This window comes from Mustela lutreola, chromosome 8, assembly GCF_030435805.1.
Source record: "Mustela lutreola isolate mMusLut2 chromosome 8, mMusLut2.pri, whole genome shotgun sequence".
In the NCBI taxonomy this organism is placed as follows: Eukaryota; Metazoa; Chordata; class Mammalia; order Carnivora; family Mustelidae; genus Mustela; species Mustela lutreola.
The window spans coordinates 127,449,614-127,472,167 of NC_081297.1; the positions used below are offsets into that span (position 1 = coordinate 127,449,614).

The 22,554-nt window shown below is 35.1% G+C and overlaps 1 protein-coding gene across 2 annotated transcripts in view; it reads left to right on the forward strand.

Annotated features, from left to right (window-relative positions):
* Positions 1-22,554, forward strand: part of CFAP54 (cilia and flagella associated protein 54) — a 316,944-nt gene that overhangs the window by 76,626 nt on the left and 217,764 nt on the right. For both annotated transcript variants that reach the window (XM_059186580.1, XM_059186581.1), the window contains exons 20-22: positions 14,905-15,081; positions 18,719-18,811; positions 19,080-19,265. In XM_059186580.1, coding sequence (XP_059042563.1) covers positions 14,905-15,081; positions 18,719-18,811; positions 19,080-19,265 — 456 coding nt within the window. The remainder of the gene's footprint in view (positions 1-14,904; positions 15,082-18,718; positions 18,812-19,079; positions 19,266-22,554) is intronic.

The window sequence follows — 22,554 nt, forward strand, 5'->3', positions numbered from 1 at the left end:
TAGAGGGTGGAAAGGTGAATGAGCCTCTGCCCAGCCCTGTGCTTGTTGTGTCCTCTGGGTTGAATAGGCACCTTGATGCCTTGACTCATAGTGTTTTGTGACACAGCTCTTTCAACATCTTTCTTTCCATCCATTTTCTCCATTTCCCCCCCTCAGTTTGGTTAAATGAGTGAGAAAGTTAACAGATGCCATTCTATGTTCCTTGACTGAGTCATTCATTCAATGATTCAAGTTATACTGAGCACCATGTGTCTATAAATTAGTTAAGGTCTTTGGCATGTAGGCCCTGGACAACACTACACAAGGCCTATATAACACATCCCTTCTCGCATGAAGGAATGAATATCCTATGCAGGCGGCAAGATTTTTGAACTATAAATGCCAAAAAAAATTTTTTTCAAGGTCTCCTGGCACAGAATAAGCAGAGTTAAAAAAAATTCATTTATTATTATAGATAAATTTTAATCACAACTAATGATTTTAGACCTTAATGTCAACCATTCCCTATAAAAATAAAAATGAGTTAATTCTCATCTCAATTTAGGTCAATCTTTATTTTAGAAAAAAAGTATAATACTACAGTTTTATAATCTACACTCCCACAGGGAACTGGTTTACTCACTTTAAATATCACTTTGATGCAAATGACTCACAGATAGTCTTACCCTTTCTTTTAGATCAAGTCTAGATCTCCAAGTGGAACCTTTGAAACTTAGCATGTCTTCTACAGAGGAAAAAGCACAGGTTTTTGTAAGAGAGTGAAATGTATTTGAAATTTGGTAGAAAGAAATTTGTTTTACCTTTTTCAGGATTTCTTTTCTTAAATTCATTAAATTGGCTAGAATTCCAGAATAAAAGAAAATAGTGGTATTTTGTCTCCTTTTGGATTTTATTGATGATTCTTTTAGTGCTTCACAATTAGGTGACTATTGGCTAAAATTAATATTTTTCTAATGCTAAACAAAGAGCTTTCCTAGTTTATTGAGGTTTGCCACTCCTTTCCCATGGCTTTACTAAGGCATAATTGGCAAATAAAATTGTAATATCTTTTGAATGTACAACATGATGATTTGATATAGGTATGCAGTAGTCTTCTCTTAGCTGTGGTTTCGCTTTCTGCAGTGTCAGTTACCTGCAGTCAATGACAGTCTGGAATCAGATGATTTTCCTTCCGACATACCATCAGAAGGTCAGTAGTGGCTTAAGTCTACGTTACAGTGCCCTTACTTCATCTCATCATGTAGATATTTTATCTTTTCACATCACAAGAAGAGGGTGAATGCAGTACAATAAGAGATTTTGAGAACAAAACCACATTCACATAACTTTTATTACAATATATTGTTATAATTGTTCTATTTTATTATTAGCTATTGCTAATCCCCCACTATGCCTAATTTATACATTAAATTTTATCATAGGTATGTATGTATGAGAAAAACACATAGTATATATGGGGTTTAATTCTGTCTGTGGCTTCAGGCATATTGGAACGTATCCCTATGGATAAGCAGAGACTACCATACATTTTGAAATAATTACCACAAGCAGCTTAATTAACACATTTATCACATCATAGAGTTACCTTTTTAAATTTTTTAATTTAAATTCAATTTAAGTAATGTACAGTGTAGTATTAGTTTCAAAGGTAGAATTTAGTGATTCATCAGTTGCAGATAACACCCAGTGCTCCTTACATCAAGTGCCTTCCTTGATGCCTATCACTCAAGTACCCCATCCCCTGCCTACCTCCCCTCCAGCAACTCTCAGGTTGTTTCCTATAGTTAAGAGTCTCTTATGGTTTGTCTCCCTCTCTATTTTTGTCTTATTTTATTTTTCCTTCCCTTCCCTTATGTTCATTTGTTTCTTAAGTTTCACATATGAGTGAAATCATATATTTGTCTTTATCTGACTGACTTACTTCACTCACTCAGCTTAATACCCTGTGGTTCCGTTCATGTCATTGCAAATTGTAAGATTTCATTCTCTTTGATGGCTGAGTAAGTTATGTTTCTTTAAAACTAACGAATAATATATTATTTGCCCCAGGGATACAGGTCTGTGAATCATCAGGCTTACGCATTTCACAGTACTCACCTTAGCACATACCCCCAATGTCCATAACTAAGCCACCCTATCCCTACCTTCCCTCCCCCGGGGAACCCTCACTTTGTGTCATGAGATTAAGAGTCTCTTATAGTTTGTCTCCCTCCCAATCCCATCTTGTTTCATGTTTTTCCTCCCTAACCCTCACCGCCCCCCGTGCCCTGCCTCTCAAATTCCTCATATCAGAAAGATCACATGATAACTGTCTTTCTCTGATTGACTTATTTCAATCAGCGTAATAACCTCTGGTTCCATCCACATTGTTGCAAATGGCAAGTTTTCATTTCTTTTGGTGGCTACATAGTATTCCATTGTATATATATACACCACATCTTCTTTATCCATTCATCTCTTGATAGACATCTAGGTTCTTTCCATATTCTTTCCATGGCTATTGTGGACATTGCTGCTATAAACATTCAGGTGCATGTGCCCCTTCGGATCACTACATTTGTATCTTTAGGGTAAATACCTAGTAGCACGATTGCTGGGTCATAGGGTAGCTCTATTTTCAACTTTTTGAGGAACCTCCATACTGTTTTCCAGAGTGACTACACCAGCTTGCATTCTTACCAATAGTGTAGGAGGGTTCGCCTTTCTCTGCATCCTTGCCAACATCTGTCGTTTCCTTACTTGTTAATTTTAGCCATTCTGACTGGTGTGAGGTGATATCTCATTGTGGCTTTGATTTGTATTTCCCTGATGCTGAGTGATGTTGAGCACTTTTTCATGTGTCTGTTGGCCATCTGGATGTCTTCTTTGCAGAAATGTCTGTTCATGTCTTCTGCCCATTTCTTGACCGGATTATTTGTTCTTTGGATGTTGAGTTTGATAAGTTCTTTATAGATTTTGGATACTAGCCCTTTATCTGATATGTCGTTTGCAAATATCTTCTCCCATTCTGTCAGTTGTCTTTTGGTTTTGTTAACTGTTTCCTTTGCTGTGCAAAAGCTTTTTTTTTTTTTAAACTCTTAAAAAAATCATTTTATTGATCCTTTACCATACAAAATTTATTCAAATTACACCCATTTGAAGTGATAAGATCACAGCTAGAGAACAGGTTACCCTGTAACAAATCTATTTACAAAATCCATCATAAAAGCTTTTTTTTAATATTGTATTACATATTTTCTTTCTTTTTCTTTTTTTTTTAACTAGCATACAACACAAAGATAAACCAATTAGTAGTTTGCCTACTCCCAATTTTGGGAGAAATACTTCCTCTTGAGCAAAAGCTTTTGATCTTGATGAAATCCCAATAGTTCATTTTTGCCCTTGCTTCCCTTGCCTTTGGCGATGTTCCTAGGAGGATGTTGCTGTGGCTGATGTCATGGCTGGTGCCAACATCTGTTGTTTCCTAACTTGTTAATTTCAGCCATTCTGACTGGTGTGAGGTGGTATTTCACTGTGGTTTTGATTTGTATTTCTCTGATGGCGAGTGATGTTGAGCAGTTTTTCATGTGTCTGTTGGCCATCTGGAAATGTCTGTTCATGTCTTCTGCCCATTTCTTGATTGGATTATTCTTTGGGTGTTGAGTTTGATAAGTTCTTTATAAGATTTTGGAAACTAGCCCTTTATCTGATATTTGCAAATACTTCTCCCATTCTGTCAGTTGTCTTTTGGTTTTGTTGACTTGTTTCCTTTGCTCTGCAAAAGCTTTTGATCTTGATGAAGTCCCAATTTTTGGCCTTGCTTCGCTCGCCTTTGGCGATGTTTCTAGGAAGGAGTTGCTGTTGCTGAGGTCAAAAAAGTTGTTACCTGTGTTCTCCTCAAGGATTTTGATGGATTCCTGTCTCTTACTGAGGTCTTTCATCCATTTTGAGTCTATTTTTGTGTGTGGTGTAAGGAAATAGACCAGTTTCATTCTACTGCATGTGGCTGTCCAATTTCCCCAAAACCATTTGTTGAAGAGGTGGTCTTTTTTTTTAATTGGATATTCTTTCTTCTTTGTAGAAGTTCAGTTGACCATAGAGTTGAGGGTCCAATTCTGGATTTTCTTTTCTGTTCCATTGATCTATGTGTCTGTTTTTGTGCCAGTACCATACTGTCTTGATGATGACAGTTTTGTAATAGAGCTTGAAGTCTGGAATTGTGATGCTGTCAGCTTTGGTTTTCTTTTTCAACATTGCTCTGGCTATGTGGGGTCTTTTCTGGTTCCATATAAATTTTAGGATTATTTGTTCCATTTCTTTGAAAAAAATTGATGGTGTTTTAATAGGGATTGGATTAAATGTGTAGATTGCTTTAGGTAACATAGACTTTTTAAAAATATTTGTTCTTCCAATCCATAAGCATAGAACATTTTTCCATTTCTTTGTGTTTTACTCAATTTCTTTCATGAGCACTCTATAGTTTTCTGAGTACAGATTCTTTGCCTCTTTGGTTAGGTTCATTCCTAGGTATCTTACGGTTTGGGTGCAGTTGTAAATGGGATCGACTCCTTAATTTCTCTTTCTTCTGACTTGCTGTTGGTGTAGAGAAATGCAACTGACTTCTGTGCATTGATTTTTATATCCTGATACTTTACTGAATTCCTGTATGAGTTCTAGCAGTTTTGGAGTGGAGTCTTCTGGGTTTTCCACATAAAGTATTCTATCATCTGCAAAGAGTGAGAGTTTGACTTCTTCTTTGCTGATTAGGATGTCTTTTATTTCTTTTTGTTGTCTGATTGCTGAGACTAGGACTTCTAGTACTATGTTGCACAGCAGTGGTGATAGTGGACATCCCTGCCGTGTTCTTGACCTTAGGGAAAAAGCCCTCAGTTTTTTCCTCATTGAGAATGATATTTGCTGTGGGTGGCTTTGATGATATTGAGTTATGTACCCTCTACCCCTACACTTTGAAGGGTTTTGATCGCAAAAGAATGCTGTAGTTTGTCAAATGCTTTTTATCATCTATTGAGAGTATCATGTTATTTTTGTTCTTTCTTTTATTAATATATTCAATCCATTGATTGGTTTGTGGGTGTTGAATCAACCTTGCAGCCCAGAAATAAATCCCACTTCGTCCTTTTAATGTACTGTTGGATCCTATTGGCTAGTATTTTGGTGAGAATATTTGCATTCGTGTTCATCAAGAATATTGGTGTGTAATTCTCCTTTTTGATGGAATCTTTGTCTGGTTTTGGGATCAAGGTAATGCTGGCCTCATAAAATGAGTTTGGAAGTTCTCCTTCCATTTCTATTTTTTAGAACAGTTTCAGAAGAATAGGTATTAATTCTTCTTTAAAGGTTTGGTAGAATTCCCCTGGGAAACCATTTGGCCCTGGGCTCTTGTTTATGGGAGATTTTTAAGTGACTGTTTCAATTTCCTTACTGGTTATGGGTCTGTTCAGTTTTCTATTTCTTCCTGGTTCCATTTTGGTAGTTTATATGTCTCTAGGAATGCATCCATTGTTCCCAGATTGTCAAATTTGCTGATGTATAGTTGCTCATAATATGTTCTTAAGATGATTTTATTTTGTTGGTGTTGGTTGTGATCTCTCTTTTTTCATTCATGATTTTATTAATTTGGGTCCTTTCTCTTTTCTTTTTTATAAGTCTGGCCAGGGGTTTATCAATCTTATTAATTCTTTCAAAGAACCAGCTCCTAGTTTCGTTGATTTCTTCTACTGTTCTTTTGGTTCCTGTTTCACTGATTTCTGCTCTGATCTTTATTATTTTTTCTCCTCCTGGGTTTAGGCTTTCTTTGCTGTTCTTTCTCTAGCTCCTTCAGGTGTAGGTTTAGGCTGTGTATTTGAAATCTTTCTTGTTGCTTAAGAAAGGCTTGTACCGCTATATATTTTTCTCTCAGGACTGCCTTTGCTGTGTCCCACAGATTTTGAACAGTTGTGTTTTCATTATCATTTGTCTCCATGAATTTTTTCAATTCTTCTTTAATTTGCTGGTTGACCCATTAATTCTTTAGTAGGATGCTCTTTAGCCTCCATGTATTTGAGTTCTTTCTACCTTTCCTCTTGTGTGAGTTCTAGTTTCAGAGCATTGTGGTCTGAAAATATGCAGGGAGTGATCCCAATCTTTGGGTACGGGTTGAGACCTGATTTGTGACCCAGGATGTGATCTATTCTGGAGAATGTTCCATGTGCAGTAGGGAAGAATGTGTATTCTGTTGCTTTGGGATGGAATGTTCTGAATATATCTGTGATGTCCATCTGGTCCAGAGTGTCATTTAAGGCCTTTATTTCCTTGTTGATCTTTTGCTTGGATGATCTGTCCATTTCAGTGAGGGGGTCTTAAAGTCCCCTACTATTATTTTATTATTGTTGATGTATTTCTTTGATTTTGTTATTAATTGTTTTATATAGTTGGCTGCTCCCATGTTAGGGGCATAGATATTTAAAATTGTTAGGTCTTCTTGTTGGACAGACCCTTTGGATATGATATAGTATCCTTCCTCATCTCTTATTATAGTCTTTGGCTTAAAATCTAATTGATCTGATATAAGGATTGCCACCCCAGCTTTCTTCTGATGTCCATTATCATGGTACATTGTTTTCCACCCCCTCACTTTAAATCTGAAGGTGTCTTTGGCTCTAAAATGAGTTTCTTATAGACAGCGTATTGGTGGAGTTTTTTTTTTTAATCCATTCTGATACCCTCTGTCTTTTGATTGGGGCATTTTGTTCATTTACATTCAGGGTAACTATTGAAAGATATGAATTTAGTGCCATTGTATTGCCTGTAAGGTGTCTATTACTGTATATTGTCTCTGTTCCTTTCTGATCTACTACTTTTAGGCTCTCTCTTTGCTTAGGGGACCCCTTTCAATATTTCTTGTAGGGCTGGTTTGGTGTTTGTAAATTCTTTTATTAGTGTTTGTTTGTCCTGGAAGCTTTTTATCTATCCTATTTTGAATGATAGCCTAGCTGGATATAGTACTCTTGGCTGCATGTTTTTCTCATCTAGGGCTCTGACTACATCATGCCAGTCCTTTCTGGCATGCCAGGTCTCTGTGGATAGGTCTTCTGCCAATCTAATACTTCTACGTTTGTATGTTACAGTTCTCTTGTCCTGAGCTGCTTTCAGGGTTTTCTCTTTGTCACTAAGACTTGTAAGTTTTACTATTAGATGACTGGGTGTGGATCTATTCTTACTGATTTTGATGTGGGTTCTTTGTGCCTCCTGGATTTTGATGCTTGTTCCCTTTGCCATATTAGGGAAATTCTTTACAATAATTCCCTCCAATATATCTTCTGTTCCCCTCTCTCTTTCTTCTTCTTCTGTGATCCCAATTATTCTAGTATTGTTTCATCTTATGGTAGCACTTATCTCTCAAATTCTCCCCTCATGGTCTAGTAGTTGTTTGTCTCTCTCTTGTTCAGCTTCTTTATTCTCCATCATTTGGTCTTCTGTATCACTAATTTTCTCTTATCCTAGCAATAAGAGCCTCCATTTTTTATTGTACCTCATTAATAGCTTTTTTGATTTCAACTTGGTTATTTTTAGTTTTTTTATTTCTCCAGAAAGGAATTTTATTTCTCCAGAAAGGGTTTCTCTATATCATCCATGGTTTTTTCCAAGCCCAGCTAGCACCTTGATTATCGTCATTCTGAACTGTAGTTCTGACATATTACTGATGTCCATATTGATTAGGACCCTAGATGTTGGTACTGCCTCTTGTTCTTTTTTTGTGGTGAGTTTTTATGCCTTGTCATTCTATCCAGATATGAATAAATGAATGAGAGAACAAAATACTAAAAGGGCAGCAATGACCCCAGAAAAATATACACTAACCAAATCAGAAGAGACCCGAAACTGGGGGGAGGGGGGGCGGGGAGAAGAAAGGGGGGGGGGAAGAAAAAAGAAAAAAATATATATCAGACTGGCAAATAGAAGAGAACCACACACTTGATTTTCAGTGCATTATGGTCTGTTAGAACAAACTACCTCCCAAAATTTTAAGGAAAGAAAAACATATATATACAAAAATAAGGGTAAACATGTTGAAGGGATGGGATATGACTGTAAAGATGAAAATTTTAAAAAAGATTCTAAAGCAGAGATTGATAAGAAGTTGGTGAAAAAAGAAAAAGAGGAAAGAATGTGTTCGGGCTGGAGAGTAGAACAAAGCCATGTGTTAGATTTAGGGTATACTTTATAATCTATTAGAAGAAATTGTATCCCAAAATTTTAAGGAAAAAAAAAAGAAGAAATTGTATCCCAAAATTTTGTATATATACAAAAAATAAGGTTAAATACAATGAAGAGATAAAATATAACAATGAAAATGTAAAAAGATTTAAAAACAGGTATTGATAAGATAAAATAATTTAAAAATGTTAAAATAAGAAAGAGGAACAATTAAAAAATAAAATAAGAAATAAATTAAATTTTAAAAATTTAACTTTGAAAGACTAAAGGATCATGAGAAAAAAGCCAGAATGTGTTGCTTTCCGCTGGCTCTGGAGGTCCATAGTTTCAGATTGATGAACTTGGTCTTGGCTGGATGTTCTCGCTGATCTTCTGGGCTAGGGGCTTGTTGCAGTGATTCTTGAGAATCACATTTGACTGTCTTTGCCCAAGGCGGAATTGCACCACCCTTCTCAGGGTCCAGGCTAAGTTATCTGCTTGGGTTCGCTCTTGGGAGCTTTTGTTCCCTGAATACTTTTCTGTACAGCTTTGGAGGACAGGAATGAAAATGGCGGCCTCCCCATCTTTGATCCCATAGGAGTTGAGAGCTCAGGGCCCTACTCTTCAGAGTGCCCTCAGAGAAACACAGTCAATCTCTCCTCTCTCTCTGATCTCCCACCACATTCTGAGCTCACTGAGCCTGTGGCCAAGCATTTCTATCTCTGGCCTAGGTCCCCTTTTGGAGTCTACAAACACAGCTGATAACTGCTGTGCACTCCCACACCACTCCTCCTGGAGGAGGGAGAGGGTCTCTCCGGATCTGCTACTTTTGGGGTCTCTGCTCGAAGAGCAGTGGCTTGACTCTGCCTTGGATCATGGTTTAAGGTAATCCCTAGCTGACAGCTTACTGCTCAGCTCCATCTCTGTTGCCAGCTTCTCTGCTCCAATACCTGGGAGCTCTGTCACACTCAGGCACTCCTGGTCTTTTTGTGACCCTGTAGGTACTGAGACAACACGGTCACCACGAGGGCTGCACCCCTGCTTAGCCTCTGGAGCAACGTCCCTCAGTGGAACGGACTTCTAAAAGTTCCAGTTTTGTGCTCCGTTGCTCTCTCACTTGCTGGGAGCCAGTCATTCCCCTCACCACCACCACCCTCCTGCCTGCCGTCTATCTTCCCATCTCTTTAGATTTACTTCTTCACATGTTCTACCTTCTAGAAAGTGGTTGATTTTCTGTTCCTAGAATTACTGCTCTTCTTCTCTTCTGTTGAGTTTGTAGGTGTTCAGAATGGTTTGATAACTATCTAGCTGCACTCCTGGGACCTAATGATATTTCAGTTTCCTACTCCTCTGCCATCTTGCTCCTCCAAGCTGCTTTTCTTTTTTTTAAAAGTGAGAATACTTAAGATCTGTTTCTTAGGAAATTTCAAGTATGCTATTATTAACTGTAGTCACCATACTGTACAATAGATCTTTAGAACTTTATAACTGGAAGTTTGTGCAGATCTCCCAATTCCCCTTCCCTACTGTTTGCCCTTGGCAATCATCATTCTACTTACTCTTTCTATGAATTTTACTTTTATTTTTTTCAGATTACACATATACATGATACCATACAGTATTTTTCTTTCTCTATCTGGCTCATTTCACTTAGCATAATGTCTTCAAGGTCATTTATTTTGTTTCCTTCTTTTCTAAGGCTGAATAACATTCCATTGTATATATGTGACACATTATTTATTCATCTACAAGTAGACAGATTGTTTTTGTATCTTGGCTATTTGAATAATGCTACAATGAACATAGGAGAGCAGATATCTCTTTGAGATAATGATTTCATTTCCTTTGGCTAAATACCGAGAAGTGGGATTGCTGGATGATATGATAGTTCTATTTTCAATTTTTGAGGAACCTCTGTACTGTTTATCATATTGTTATACCAGTTCTCATCCTTACTAACATTGTACAAGTATTCTCTTTTCTCTACATCCTCATCAACATTTGTTATCATTTGTTTTTTTGATAATAGCATCCTGATGGGTGTCATGTCATATCTTATGGTGGTTTTGATTTGCATTTCCTTGATGATTAATGATATTGACCATCTTTTCATGTACTTGTTGGGCATTTGAATGTCTTTTTATTTAAAGAAAAATTTCTATTTATATTTTTTGCCCATATTTAAATTATTTGATAGTTTGCTATTGAGTTAAGATTTACTTATATATTTCAGATATCAAGCTTTTATTGAAAGTATGGTTTACAGATATTTTCTCCAATTCCATAGGTTGCCTTTTCATTTTGTTTGTTGCTTCCTATGCTGTGCAGAAATTTTTAGCTTATTTATTTTTGTTTTTGTTGCCTGTACTTCTGCTGTAAGATCCAAAAAATCATCACCCAAACCAATGTTAAGGAGTTTTCCTTTATGCTTTTTTTCCTCTGAGTTTTATGGTTTCAGGTCTTATGTTTAAGTCTCTAATGCATTTTGAGTTCATTTTTATGTACAGTAAGATAAGGGTCTGATTTCATTCTTTTGAATATGGATATCCACTTTTCTCAACACCATTTATTGTATCCTCATTGTATATTCTTGGTGACTTTGTCAAAAATTAGTTGACCATATTTCTGAGCTCTCTGTTCTATTCCATTGGTCATTCTTTCCTTCTTTTCTTCCCCTTTCTTTCTTTCCTCCCTCCCCCTTCAGTCTTCTTTCTTTTCTTTTTCTTCCTTCCTTCCTTTCTTTTCCCATACTATTTGATTACTGTTGCTTCGTTTGAGATCATGAAGTGATGTTTCCAGTGTTGCTCTTCTTGTTCAAGTCTGTTTTAGATATTTGGATCTTTTATCATTCTGTACAAATTTTAGGATTACTTCTTCTATTTATGTGAAAACTGCTATCAAAATTTTGATAGAGCTTGCATTGAATTTGTAGGTCCATTTTGGGTTGTAGGGATATTTCAACAATATTAATTCTTTCTATCCATGAATATAGATTATTTTTCCATTTATTTTGTCTTCTTCAATTTTTTTTCATAGATGTTTTATAGTTTTCAGTGCACAGATTACTTCCTTGGTTAAATTTATTCCTGTTTTCTTATTTTTGATACTATTACAAATAGGATTATTTTCTTAATTTTGGGGGGCTAGTTTGTTGTTAGTCTAGAAATACAACTGATTTTTCTGTATTGATTTTGGATCCTGCAAATTTATTGAATTTGTTTATTGGTTCTGACGGTGTTTGGTGGAGTCTTTACAGTTTTCTATATATACGATCATGTCATCTGTAAACAGAGACAATTTTCTTCTTTCTTTTTTATTTGTATACCTTTTTCTGATTGCCTTGGCTAAGATGTCTGGTACCATGTTGAATAAGAGTGGTAAGAGTGGGCACTCTTGTCTTATTCCTGATCTTAGTGGGAATGCTTTTAACCTTTGTCATTGAGTATGATGTAGCATTAGGTTTGTCATATAAGACCTTTGTTATTTTGAGGTATGTTCCTTCTATATCCAGTTTGTGGAGTCTTTTTTTCTTTTTAATCATAAAAGGATGTTGAATTTTGTTCTTTTTCTGAATCTATTGAAATGATCATATTATTTATATCCTTCATTTTGGTAATGTGGTATATCACATTTATTAATTTGTATCACATTTATGTTGAGCCGTCCTTGCATACCAGAATAATCCTGCTTCATCATGGTGTGTGATTCTTTTAATGTACTTTTTGCATCTGGTTTACTCTAATTTTGTTGATGATTTTCGCATTTATATTCATCAAGGATATTGAGTTTTCTTTTCTTGTAGTGTCTCGCCTGGCTTTGGTATCAGGATCATGCTGGCCCCTTAAATCAATTTGGAAGTGTCCCTTACTCTCTAATTTTTTTTAGAAGAGTTTGAGAGTGATTGGCATGAATGTTTTAAATTTTTGTTAGAATTCACCAGTGAAATCATCTGATTCTGTTCTTATCTTTATTGGGAGGTTTTTAAAAATTAATATTTTATTTATTTATTTGACAGAGAGAGAGAGAGATCACAAGTAGGCAGCAAGGCAGGCAGAGAGAGGGGGGAAGCAGGCTTCCTGCTGAGCAGGGAACCCAATTCGGGACTTGATCCAGGACCCTGAGATCATGACCTGAGCTGAAGGCAGAGGCTTAACCCACTGAGCCACCCAGGTGCCCTGTTGGGAGGTTTTTTGATTACTGATTCATCTCCTTTGTTATTAGCTTGTTCATATTTGCTATTTCTCCATGATTCAGTTTTGGTAAATTGTACGTATTTAGTTATTTATCAATTTCTTCTACGTTATCCAATTTGTTAGTGTATAATGTTCATAGTAGTCTCTTCTGATTCCTTGTATTTCAGTAGTATCAGTTGTAAGGTCATCTCTTTCATTTCTGATTTTATCAATCTGAGTATCTTCTCTTTTTCTCTTAGTCTAGCTAAAAATTTGTCAGTTTTATCTTTTCAAAAACCCAGCTTTTATTTTAGTTGACCCTTTCTATTATCTTTCTGGTCTCTATTTCATTTATTTATCTTCTGATTTGTGTTATTTCCTTCCTTCTACTAATTTTGGGCTTAGTTTTTTGTTCCTTTTCTAGTTCCCTTACAGCTTAAAGTTAGATTGTTTATTTCAGCTCTTTCTTTAAAAAAAATTATTTTTATTTGAAAGAGAGAGCGAGAGCAGGGGGGAGGGGCAGAGCAGAGGGAGAGAATCTTAAGTAGACTTCATGCTGAGCACAGAGCTTGAGGAAGGGCTCAATCTTGCAACCTGAGCAGAAACCAAGAATCGGACACTTAACTGACTGTGCCACCCAGGCACCCCAGATCTATCTTTTTTCTTAATGTAAGCATTTGCACTATAAACTTCCTTCTTAGAATTGCTTTTGCTGTATCCCATAGAGTTTGGTATGGTGTATTACCATTTTCATTTGTCGTAAGATTTTTTTGACTTCTGTTTTTACTTCTTTTTTTAAAAAAAATTGGTAATGACTGTTAAAGATTAAGTTCAATTGAAACTGTAATCATATTTTTCCTTATTTGATTTATAGAAAAATTAAATCGTATTTGTAGACTTCCTAATATTAAATTATCCATGCATTCTTGGGAGAGAGAGAATATAATTACAGTATGTTATTCCTTTAATATATTACTAGATTTAATGTATTAGTATTTTATTTAGAATGTTTGTATTTATATTTGTAAGAAGAGTGCTCTATGTTTTTGTGTGCAGTCATTTTTCAAGTTTCTTACAATAATTTGTAACATTTTTGAGAAGTTCTCTTTCTTCATAGTTAGAAAATTTTTAAATGGCATAGGAATTATCAGGTTTTTAAGATTTTTTAAAAAATGAGATAAGTTCGTTCTGAGGTTGTGGGAAGAAATTTTTGTTATCTTTCTCAGTTTATTCTATCATTATCCTGCATTTATGTTTTCTGCTTCTTGAATTAGCTTGCTGATTTTGTATTTTCATCCCTAAATGGTCAATGATGCTATGCATCATTTTTGTACTTATTGGCTGTTTATATATCTTCTTTGGAGAAATGTCTTTTCAGATCTTTTGTCCTTTTTAATGGGGTTATTTGTCTTTATTATTGACTTGTAACAGTTCTTTATATATTTTGAATACAAGTCCATTATCAGGTACATGATTTGCAGATATTTTCTCTCATTCTATTGGTTATCTTTCTTACTTTTTTGATGGTATCGTTTGAAATATTAATTTTGATGAAGTTCAGTTTATCTACTTGTATGTGTGTGCATGTATGTTTCCTTCTGGTGTTATAGCTAAGAAACCATTGCCTAACCCAAAGTTATGAAAATTTACTTGTATGTTTCCTTTTAAAAATTTTATAATTTTAGCTCTTATATTTAGGTCTTTAATTCATTTTTAGTTAATATTTGTATGTAGTGTGAGGTAAAGGTACAACTTTATTACTTTTGCATGTGGACATCTAATTGTTTTAGTATCATCTGTTGGAAAGGCTATTTTTTTCTTTATTACCATTTAATTTTAATCTTTATATGGATTTCTGCTGTGGAGCTCAATTAAAGAGTCTTTGCCTTTTAATTTAAAAGACAAGTTTAACCCATTTACATGCTTTATTATTTTGGATATATTTGACTTTCTTTGGTAGTATTCAGATCTTCTGACTTTTATGTTTTTTGTTTTGTGTTTTGTCCTTCAGTATGTTACTTTTTAAAATATAGATTGCCTTTCTTTCAGGTTTACAGAATAACTGTTTCTATTTCTAGTTGCTGATAATAAGAAACTTTCAATAATATTCATTTCATAAATCACATATACCGGTAGTCTTATTACTTGAGAGTCACATTTCAAGTTGCATTAAGGGTAGATGTACACTTCTTTAGTATAAATGTAGATGATTATGCTATGAATTTTTACAGACAGTGAAATATGATGGTAAATATTCAGAGGGTTTGATATGAAAATGAAATGTCTAATATTAATATATTATAATGATGATGAACATATTAGGTGTATAAATATGATTCCATTGCCTTATTTAATTTATAGCTGTTTTTTACTTAGTCTTATTTAGTAGCTATTTTTTACTTTTATAAAATCATTTGAAACTTGCAGTATGTGTAACACTGAGGCTCAGAAGTTTATATATAGCAAGGTAATGTTGTTTAACATTACCAGAATTCTACAAATATAAATGCAGTTCAAATCCTGAAATGTATTTTTCTGTGTTCACACTTTATTATAGGAAGCATATTCTTTAATTGAGAAGACTGAAGCAGAACAAAATACCCTATATTCATATCAAAACTATGTGGAAAGTTCGAAAAGAAAGAAAAGCAGAATTCCTCCTCCACCTATCCTGCTATCCCGAACTTACTGTTCTGTGACATTGAAACCTACTCCATTTATTTCAGATGTTAAGGTATTTTTCCCATTTTATGATCTTTATTTCAGGCAAAGCAACATAAGTACTTCTATGATTATCATGATTGATATTTTTCTTGCTCTTAGGACTTTTATTAGTCTTATTAATAAATACTTTTATTGGGATTAATATTGGGATATCCCAATATCCCAATATTATATAATATTGGGGTATTAACATTGGGATTAATATTGTAATGTCTTAACTGTACTTAATTTCTTCACAACCTTTCCCTCTTTGTGCTATTTTCCTTTATGGTCTATATAGCTTTCCTATATTCCTATACCCAACTATATAGTTTGGTCACCATGGCATAGTCCTATGCTGATATACTAGTGTGTTCAAGATAGAGAAGTTCTCAGATGTACTGGAATGAGGCATTTGAAGACCACAGAAGTTACCTCCAGAGCCAATGATGGAGATAATGAAATTTTCAGATAGCGAATTTGGATGTTCTTCCCAGAGTTCTTCCAAGTAAATGGGGATTCTTTTAATGTAAACAAATGACAGTTCCAACCATATTATAAGTTATTAATCTTTATGTATTTATTGAAGAATGAACTCTTTTTTCCTTCCCCAGTGCCTTGGAACTTGGCCTACATGTGTCTCTAACTTGAGATTTAGTGTCCTCACAAGCGTTCTGCCTGATTCATATTTTAAATATTAAATTTCCTCTTTTGGTTGAACAATAACATGCTCTTTGATGTAGTATAAAAAAGTTTTATCTTTGTCTTTAGGATATTCTGCTCAAACTTCTATCAACTTGGTATCGTGAAAAGGGTGGCTTTTTAAAATTCCAGTTCCACCACTTACTAGCAGTATGACTTTAGAAAATCTAAATATAGGTTTTTGAGGTGGTGGTGGTATTATTTTTTTTTGTAAAATATGTTAACTGTGAAAATTAGATGAGATAATAGATAATATTCCTGGCATTTTGGTTGATCTCCCCACATATCTTATATTAAACGTGTAGTAAAGTTTGCTTAAAACAGTGATGCTATAGAGTGTGATTACATTATTAGATTTTTTATCCATAAGTTTTGTCCTGTGAACATTACTGAATATCTCTTATCTGTCCAGCTCTGTGTGAGGTAATTGAGATAAAAAAATAATCACAAAGCTTGATTCCATTCTTGGAGGAGCTGCAGACTAATGGGATATAGACATCAGTGAGAAGTAATACCATCTTTATAATGTTTTATATTTGGGGAAATATACCCATTCATCTTATACCAAACTGTGCTGTCATAGATGCATTATTGCAATTGCTGGCATTTTTAAAGTTCAACTATAGATTTGCTTGGATCTGGTTAAGGAATGCTAATTTTTTGATTTTGGAAGCTCAGTATGGAAATAAGACTGGATGCCTTACCAAGTTCTTTGTTCTTATTCAAATGTTTTGAATTATTTACCAGATCTCCTTCCTTCCTTTCTTTCCTTCTTTTTTTCTTCCTTCCTCCCTTCCTTCCTTCCTTCCTTTTTTAAAAAATTTTAAATTAGTGATTAGTTTATCTCATTTCATAATGCTTAGAAATAGGAAGATACTAGTATTCCATATCTGACTTATAGTCGTAGGACCCGTCACTTAGCACATTATATGAAGTTTGTATATATTATGCATTAGTAGAGTTGTGTGCTTCAGGAAATTATTACCTTCTGTTACATGCTCCTCAGCACTAGATGGTGCTGTGGGCTTAAATAAGCTTCTGGTTAGAGGGTTCAGCCATCTTTTGTTTTATCAAAAGCTCTTGTTAAATCATTTGTTTTGTTAAAAATCTGTTTTAATAGTTGAAAATGCTGATGTTATTAATAAACTTTTACTTCTAAAGTTAGGAGTGATTTGTTCATGGTGTCTTTACTCTTATGTAGATTCTAATTACACATTGCTCCTTATAGTTACACAAACTAAGATGTCTTCATTTGTGGGATAAAATAGAAGCATAAATCCTGCTTCTAAAAATGCTTTTAGAGAGAATTTTACCCTTCAAATTCTGGTTTATATAGGGAGCTTAACTTAGAGAAAATAATAGTTTAAGTCATATAGTACAATCTTTCTGCCTTTTCCCCCCCTCTATGTAAAATGTTACTCTTTTTGCATGGATAGTTTTTAAATTTCTTCTGAAATTTATCTAATTTAAAATTTTAACTTTCTTCTGAAATTTATCTAATCCCCCCCCCCCCCTTGGCTTCCTTTTGAGTTCCTTCAGTGCTATGTCTCTGTCCTTGGAGTTCTACCTTTGTCAAGTGCTCCTTAATTACCCGAGCAATTTTCTTTATAACACAAAGGTTTGGACACCTGTTCCAGAGACTCTAATTCATTGAAACTAGGCAGGCTTGGGTATATGTAATTTTTTAAAAAATGGCTGGTTCTTTAAAAACTGCGTTTTAAAAGTTGACTCTGCACAGTCAGGGTTGAGAACTAGTTGTGCAGACAAGACACTATTAGGATTTTTCTGTTGACTTGGAGAAAGAAATAGCTAAGCTAAGCTATAAGAGGCAGTCGCTTCTTAGAAACAATTACTTTTTCCCTTCTTTCCAGTTTTCCTTATCATTTAGGTGTTGAGATGTTGGTAGGTGGAGCCTCTAGGGAAAAGAGAATGAGACAATGATGACAACCCACTCAACCCCAACCTCAGGACAGTATGGCTCCTTTATAATGTTATTCTCTAGGTATCAACTTGCTCCCTTTCCCCTTACAGTGAGACAGTTCATTCCAGTGAGAAATCTCCATTATTTTGACATCTTGGGCAGAAGAACCATTTCTAACCATTTAATTAAGTTACAAGTTTGATTGTTCCTGTAGAATTTGCATTTTGCTTTTGGTTTCTATAGTTAAGAATTATCAAATATTATGCTACTATCTGATCTTAGGTAAGTTATTAAACATTTCTGTGTCTCCATTTCCTGTAAAGCAACAATCTCATTTCATAGGGATATTGCAAATATTAGAAAATCTATATAAATTTCCCACCAACACATAGCACGTAGAAGCTGCTCAGTTAATGGTAGTTAAAATAATAAAAAATGAAGAATTGTCTTTGTAGTTCCAGGTAAATGAGCTGTATATTTGTCTTTACTTTTGTGAGATTAAATCTAAGTGTATTTGTAAAGTTAGATTCCATGTTTTTAAATTTATTTTGTTTAAATTCAATTAGCCAACATATAGTACATCATTAGTTAGATTCTGTGTTTTAAAACTTGAATAATTGTATTTGTATTTGGAAAGTATTTTTTAAAAAAGATTTTATTTATTTATTTGACAGAGAGAGATCACAAGTAGGCAGAGAGACAGGCAGAGAGAGAGAGGAGGAAGCTTGGCAGAGAGCCCAATGCAGGACTTGATCCCAGGACTCTGAGATCATGACCTGAGCGGAAGGCAGAGGCTTAACCCACTGAGCCACCCAGGCACCCTGGAAAAGTATTTCTTTTGCTACATATTTTCTGTTTTTTAAGTTTTTAAATTCTAGTTAGTCGATATACAGTGTAATGTTAGTTTCAGGTGTACAATGTAGTGATTCAGTGCCTCCATGCAACATCCGGTGCTCATCAGAGCAAGTGCCACATCTTGATAAAAGAAACTGAATGCCCTTGTTAAACAAACTAGAAATGATGGGTTCATCTCTCTCCTCGGCAGGTCTCCTGGTACTGCATTTTGGGCTGCAAAGCAGAAGGGAGCTATGGAAAAGTTAGGCTAAACAATAATCATCTCCCAAACTCAGGAGAAGCGGTATGTCAAATTTAAAAAACCTCTAAATGTCAGGAAATCTTACCAAAAGTCTCCTTAATGACAACTGAGTGTTTTTTTTTTTAACCTTCTTCTAATGTTATTATTTCAGTGAATTTTTCTAATTTCAGTTTAAATCATAACAGTAAATACAAAGGTGTTACTCTATTTTATTTACTTTTTACATATAAGGATTATTTAATTAGATTTTTAAAAAGTCACATTCCTTCAGTTTTCTATACATAAACTTGAAATATGTTTTTATTAACAGATACCAGCTGATGGTAAAAGCATTTTTGAAGTGAAAGGTTTAGAAACCAATGAAAAATATGTCTTTGCAATTGCTGCTTATTCTTCTAATGGGAAGCTTATTGGCAATGCTATTGGGGAGACAACTAAACCAATTCTGGTTTATCCACCTCTTTCTGCTGTTACTGCTCGGATGTTCTTGACACAGGTAGAAGAGATTTCTGCTAATTTTTTCCTCTATGTTTTTTTCTGTTAAGCTGTTACTAAGTAATTTCTAATGGGAAAAAAATCACAGTGGATATTCTAAAGCTTGTAATATGTATTTCCACTACTGCAGTTTAGTCTCATAAAAATAGTTATCATTCCTTCTCTTTATAATGGGATTGATTTTTTTTTATTACAAATGTGTCCAGGAAAAAAATGCTATTGTAAAAATTTAATTTTAATTTTAATTTTAAATTTAATTTTAGAAATTTAGGAAGTGTTGAAATACACAAAGATGAAAATACAGTAATTTTTTTTTTTAAATTTTTATTTTTTATAAACATATATTTTTATCCCCAGGGGTACAGGTCTGTGAATCACCAGGTTTACACACTTCACAGCACACACCAAATCACATACCCTCCCCAATGTCCATAATCCCACCCCCTTCTCCCAAACCCCCTCCCCCCGGCAACCCTCAGTTTGTTTTGTGAGATTAAGAGTCACTTATGGTTTGTCTCCCTCCCAATCCCATCTTGTTTCATTTATTCTTCTACCCACTTAAGCCTCCATGTTGCATCACCACTTCCTCATATCAGGGAGATCATATGATAGTTGTCTTTCTCTGCTTGACTTATTTCGCTAAGCATGATACGCTCTAGTTCCATCCATGTTGTTGCAAATGGCAAGATTTCATTTCTTTTGATGGCTGCATAGTATTCCATTGTGTATATATACCACATCTTCTTGATCCATTCATCTGTTGATAGACATCTAGGTTCTTTGCATAGTTTGGCTATTGTGGACATTGCTGCTATAAACATTCGGGTGCATGTGTCCCTTTGGATCACTACATTTGTATCTTTAGGGTAAATACCCAATAGTGCAATTGCTGGGTCATAGGGCAGTTCTATTTTCAACATTTTGAGGAACCTCCATGCTGTTTTCCAGAGTGGCTGCACCAGCTTGCATTCCCACCAACAGTGTAGGAGGGTTCCCCTTTCTCCGCATCCTCGCCAGCATCTGTCATTTCCTGACTTGTTGATTTTAGCCATTCTGACTGGTGTGAGGTGATATCTCATTGTGGTTTTGATTTGTATTTCCCTGATGCCGAGTGATATGGAGCACTTTTTCATGTGTCTGTTGGCCATCTGGATGTCTTCTTTGCAGAAATGTCTGTTCATGTCTTCTGCCCATTTCTTGATTGGATTATTTGTTCTTTGGGTGTTGAGTTTGCTAAGTTCTTTATAGATTCTGGACACTAGTCCTTTATCTGATATGTCGTTTGCAAATATCTTCTCCCATTCTGTCAGTTGTCTTTTGATTTTGTTAACTGTTTCCTTTGCTGTGCAAAAGCTTTTGATCTTGATGAAATCCCAGTAGTTCATTTTTTCCCTTGCTTCCCTTGCCTTTTGCGTTGTTCCTAGGAAGATGTTGCTGCGGCAGAGGTCGAAGAGGTTGCTGCCCGTGTTCTCCTCAAGGATTTTGATGGATTCCTTTCGCACATTGAGGTCCTTCATCCATTTTGAGTCTATTTTTGTGTGTGGTGTAAGGAAATGGTCCAATTTCATTTTTCTGCATGTGGCTGTCCAATTTTCCCAGCACCATTTATTGAAAAGGCTGTCTTTTTTCCATTGGACATTCTTTCCTGCTTTGTCGAAGATTAGATGACCATAGATTTGAGGGTCTATTTCTGGGCTCTCTATTCTGTTCCATTGATCTATATGTCTGTTTTTGTGCCAGTACCATGCTGTCTTGATGATGACAGCTTTGTAATAGAGCTTGAAGTCCGGAATTGTGATGCCACCAACGTTGGCTTTCTTTTTCAATATCCCTTTGGCTATTCGAGGTCTTTTCTGGTTCCATATAAATTTTAGAATTATTTGTTCCATTTCTTTGAAAAAGATGGATGGTACTTTGATAGGAATGGCATTAAATGTGTAGATTGCTTTAGGTAGCATAGACATTTTCACAATATTTATTCTTCCAATCCAGGAGCATGGAACATTTTTCCATTTCTTTGTGTCTTCCTCAATTTCTTTCATGAGTACTTTATAGTTTTCTGAGTATAGATTCTGTGTCTCTTTGGTTAGGTTTATTCCTAGGTATCTTATGGTTTTGGATGCAATTGTAAATGGGATTGACTCCTTAATATCTCTTTCTTCTGTCTTGCTGTTGGTGTAGAGAAATGCAACTGATTTCTGTGCATTGATTTTATATCCTGACACTTTACTGAATTCCTGTATAAGTTCTAGCAGTTTTGGAGTGGAGTCTTTTGGGTTTTCCACATATAGTATCATATCATCTGCGAAGAGTGATAATTTGACTTCTTCTTTGCCGATTTGGATGCCTTTAATTTCCTTTTGTTGTCTGATTGCTGAGGCTAGGACCTCTAGTACGATGTTGAATAGCAGTGGTGATAATGGACATCCCTGCCGTGTTCCTGACCTTAGCGGAAAAGCTTTCAGTTTTTCTCCATTGAGAATGATATTTGCGGTGGGTTTTTCATAGATGGCTTTGATGATATTGAGGTATGTGCCCTCTATCCCTACACTTTGAAGAGTTTTGATCAGGAAGGGATGTTGTACTTTGTCAAATGCTTTTTCAGCATCTATTGAGAGTATCATATGGTTCTTGTTCTTTCTTTTATTGATGTGTTGTATCACATTGACTGATTTGCGGATGTTGAACCAACCTTGCAGCCCTGGAATAAATCCCACTTGGTCGTGGTGAATAATCTTTTTAATGTACTGTTGAATCCTATTGGCTAGTATTTTGTTGAGTATTTTCGCATCTGTGTTCATCAAGGATATCGGTCTATAGCTCTCTTTTTTGGTGGGATCCTTGTCGGGTTTTGGGATCAAGGTGATGCTGGCCTCATAAAATGAGTTTGGAAGTTTTCCTTCCATTTCTATTTTTTGGAACAGTTTCAGGAGAATAGGAATTAGTTCTTCTTTAAATGTTTGGTAGAATTCCCCTGGGAAGCCGTCTGGCCCTGGGCTTTTGTTTGTTTGGAGATTTTTAATGACTGTTTCAATCTCCTTACTGGTTATGGGTCTGTTCAGGCTTTCTATTTCTTCATGGTTCAGTTGTGGTAGTTTATATGTTTCTAGGAATGCAACCATTTCTTCCAGATTGTCAAATTTATTGCCGTAGAGTTGCTCATAGTATGTTCTTATAATAGTTTGTATTTCTTTGGTGTTAGTTGTGATCTCTCCTCTTTCATTCATGATTTTATTTATTTGGGTCCTTTCTCTTTTCTTTTTGATAAGTCGGGCCAGGGGTTTATCAAT